Source organism: Protobothrops mucrosquamatus, unplaced genomic scaffold (assembly GCF_001527695.2).
Source record: "Protobothrops mucrosquamatus isolate PMUCROS unplaced genomic scaffold, P.Mucros_1.0 scaffold4455, whole genome shotgun sequence".
Classification (NCBI taxonomy): Eukaryota; Metazoa; Chordata; class Lepidosauria; order Squamata; family Viperidae; genus Protobothrops; species Protobothrops mucrosquamatus.
The window spans coordinates 10183-14339 of record NW_015390365.1 but is presented as its reverse complement, the minus strand read 5'-3'; the positions used below and the strand labels follow the sequence as shown (position 1 = coordinate 14339).

Genomic DNA, 4157 nt, shown 5'->3' with positions numbered 1-4157 from the left:
CCCCCCCCCCTTTTGCAGAAGACTCACCCAGCGGGACCCTCCAGGGCTAAGCAGCAAAGGTGGTCTCCCTGGGCGGGCACTTTGTTCTCCAGATTGATGGATTGGGCTGCAAAAGTTCGCCCGGGTAAAAATCCAATCCGTTCCCCAGCTCGGCTGGACGGTCCTGGGGAGGAGGGGGGGGCAATTTCTCTCTTTGCACCCTTCTCAACAGCGCCCGGCGCTTTCTCTGCTCCGAAACGACAGATCACTTTTGCTTTTTTTTTATTTTTGCCTACCCCCCCGTCTCTCACTCTCTCTCTCTCTCTCTCTGTCTGCCCCCTCCCCTCCGTTCACCCAGCAATAATATACAGGGGAGGTTGGGAGAATCGCTGTGTGTGTCAAGTCGCCGCCCGCTCCGCAATTCGCAACTGGTGGCCGGCTGGGGCTCTCTCGCCCCGCTTCGGCCGTGATGTCAGTCCCTGCATAGGAGGAGGCTGTCGCTTAAACCCTGTTTGGGAACAGGCTCCCATCGCTTAGGATAATCCTGGCCGTGATCGGAAAAGGAAGATTGTATTTCACTGCAAAGATTTCACTGCAAAGATTTCGTTGCAATGCAAAGATTTAATTGCAAAGATCTCATTGCAATGCAAAGATTTAATTGCAAAGATTTAATTGCAAAGATTTAATTGCAAAGATCTCATTGCAATGCAAAGATTTAATTGCAAAGATTTAATTGCAAAGCAAAGATTTAATTGCAAAGATGTCATTGCGAAGCAAAATGGGTCTTCAATCTGCGGAGATAACACACGCGAAGGCTGGAATGCCAAGGGGTAAACTTTGGTGGGGGGGCGTTGCATCCTTGCAAGCCCATGCGACAAGCTCGCTTTCCCACAACTCCCTAACCTGCGAGTTTCACGTGAACGCCCGCCCGGGTGGGTTGCGATTGACAGCTGGCGGGAGGTGCAACCCCGGGTCCTTCGCGGCTTGACTCAAACCCCTAGTTAAGCGAACTCGCTGGCTCGGGATAGTTGGCGAGAGAGAATGCAAAAGGCCCTGGGGTGGGTGGGTGGGGGAAGGAATCGGCCTTTTCCCACCCTGCCCCATCGTTTAATCCCCAATGTATTCATTCAGACGAGCGGCAAACACGGGTTTGGCAACGCGGGGCCCTGCCAAGCAAAGCCGAATTTGCAAAACTTGGCTGCAAACGGTTCCTCTCCCCTTCACTAATTGTGGCTGCTCCCATCCCTGCAGGCTTTGAAGAAGAGATGGAATGAAATGAGATAGGTCTCCTGTTTGGCCAGGGGGTTGGACTAGAAGACCTCCACGGTCCCTTTCCAGCTCCGTTAGTCTGTTATTCTCACGCTTGGGCGCCCGCGGGCGCCGGCTCCAGCCGGAAAGCAACACGCCAGTGAACCTTAAAGCCAATCCGGCCGGCTCGGCTCGGCGCTTCCCCTTTTCTCGCTACTCTGTTGCATTGTGGGAGAGGAAGTGCTTGTTCCCACGTTGTTGCAGCTGCGGGGAGAAGCTCCGCCAGCATGGCTACCACCGCCGCCAAAAGGTCAGGGCGCTTTGCAAACTCCAGCCAGCCAAGCGAGTCCCGGGCAAAGTGGGGCGTCCTTGCAAGAATTGGGGGTTGGGGGTGGGCGGGGGGGGGTAGGAGCCTTTGCGGGATTTGGGGGGGGGGCTGCAGCCCCGCAAACTCGTGAGAATAGGGAATTGGGTTAGGTTTACGCGCATTCTGCCCCAACTCTTGCAAACCGAAAAAAAGCGCGTTGCATTGCATTCGTTTGGTGCCGGCCTGGAGGAACACGTGGCGTGCCATGTTCCCTCGTCCCCCAGGTGGGAAGCCTAAACGTCCGACCCAACGCGTGTATATAGCGTGCTCGTGTGAATGAATACACTCCAGACTCTGGGGACGCCCGGCGTGGCGTGGAACGCAGCGAGCAAACAAACTTCCTTTGCCCATGAATTAGTCAAACCCTCCCCCCATTAATTAATTAAACCCCCATTAATTAATCAAACCCTCCCCCCATTAATTAATTAAACCCCCCATTAATTAATTAAACCCCCCATTAATTAATTGGAAAGGATAGACTTGAGCTGAGGTGGCTTTTTAAAATTCTTGATATGTTCTCAAATGTAGCGGGGGGGGGTCTTCAAACGTGGCCCTTTTAGGACTGGTGGACTTCAACTCCCAGAATTCCTCAGCTAGGCACGCTGGCTGAGGAATTCTGGGAGTTGAAGTCCACAGGTCATCAAAGGGCCATGTTTGAAGACACCTGGTACAACGTTAAGGCCTTTCAACCTAATTTTATCTCACCCTAACTTGCTGGCTTGGCAGGAACGGTTAGGTAATGAGCAATGAGCAACACCTGGATTATTTTACTCAGAAGGCCACAGGTGGTACTCAATTGGGAGCAGGTTTTATCTTTCCAGCAGTTTCTGAGGCAAATTAACTGTAATTTCTTAAAAAATAAATTAGAATTTTTAAAATATAACGTTGAGGCTGGCAGACTTGTAATATTGGGGAATAACTCCAGGTAAACGGGAAAGATTTTTTCCCTCACATTTTCATTTTTAGTCACACTTGATAAAATTGAAGGCTCAAAGGCCTGTTTTCTATGTTTTTTCCCCTTTTCCTGTTCAGTTTTGAAAGCCCCTAGTTTAAAAATACAGAAATGATATTTTTAAAAAACCTGTTGTTGTAATTTGTGGGCCTGAGAATTTTGAAGCACTTTTGGTGAATTCAGTTTGGGGAGAGGTTGGAGAGTCGTAGGTGTAAAATCTCTTTTGAGTTATTTCATTTGTTTTTATTTGTTTATTTGCTTGAGTTATTTTCATTTGTTTATTTGCTCTGGCAGTTAAATGGGATTCAAAACGCAGGAGAAGCAAGTGGGTAACGATGGCTCCTAATAATAAATTGTTAGAAATAATTTATAAATAATCATAGATAAGTTATAAATTCTAAAATAATCCAGGGTGTCTCTTGATGCGCTTTTGCCTTTAATTGATTTTCTTGTGTTTATGAAATTATTTCATAATAATTTAATTCTTATTAAATCTCTCTAGCTGCCCATCTCATGGGTGTGACTTTGGCTGGCATACAATTCATTCAGATTTGTTACAGTCCAAGACCAGAGACAAAGAGTGGCATACAATTAAAGCAATAATGTGAAAAACAGTGTGTTAAATGTTCATTGTGTGTTTGTTATATTGGTCTTTTCTGTTTGCCTCTAAGATTGGAAATAGTGTCACTAGTGTGAAATTAACAACTTGGAATTGAGGGTTCATTATATTTGCCAGATTTATTATGTCACAATGCATTGGCCTTTCTAAACAAGACCATCTGTAATCAAAAGAGGTATTGTTTATTTGTTTTTTTAAAAAAAATAAATTTCTATCTTGCCTTTTCAGAAGCAAAAAACTGGGTGACTTGAGCGTGGATGAATTTTTAACGTCCGGATTTGATTCTGATTTGGAAGATGATTTAATAGAAGATACTCCAAATTCTGGGGGAGATGAGAAAAAAATGTTGCCTTCAGAACTTGGCAGCAAAAATAAATCAGGAGGTAATTTGATAACGGTGGAAAGGTGAGTTTTCATGATGATGGATGGATGGAAAGAGATGGGTGGATGGGAAGAGATGGATAGACGGATGATTGGATGGATGGATAGACAGATAATTGGATGGATGGATGGAAAGACGAATGGATGGATGGATGGAAAAAGACAGATGGATGATTGGATGGGATGGGTGGGTGGATGGATGGATGGATGGATGGGTGAGGGAGTGGATGGATGGATGGATGGATGGATGGATGGAAAGAGATGGATGGATGATTGGATGGGTGGGTGGATGGATGATTGGATGGATGGACCGAGTGGCTGTGGTTGCCGGCGCCCCGGCATAGTCAGCTGATTCCATCGCTGTCTATAGGGGGCGAAACTTTGGCCCCCTCAGAGAGGGCGCGCAACTTGGGTCCTCCTGGATCCACGGCTGACACTGGAAGATCATTTGTCGGCCGTGACCAGGGGGGCGTTTTATCAGGTTCGCCTGATTTACCAGTTGCGCCCTTTTCTGGACCGGGACGCTTTGCGCACAGTCACTCATGCCCTCGTCACCTCCCGCCTGGACTACTGTAATGCTCTATACATGGGGCTCCCCATGAGGAGCATCC

General features: G+C 47.4%; 1 protein-coding gene across 1 annotated transcript in view; it reads left to right on the top strand.

The window, feature by feature from the left end:
- Positions 1-1462: 1462 nt before the first annotated feature.
- LOC107299032 (nucleolar complex protein 2 homolog) overlaps positions 1463-4157 on the top strand; it is a gene marked incomplete at its 3' end in the record, with an annotated part of 12871 nt that continues 10176 nt past the window's right edge. Inside the window, exons 1-2 of the mRNA XM_015828399.1 lie at positions 1463-1537; positions 3394-3570. Of these exons, the coding sequence (XP_015683885.1) occupies positions 1515-1537; positions 3394-3570 (200 nt within the window). The remainder of the gene's footprint in view (positions 1538-3393; positions 3571-4157) is intronic.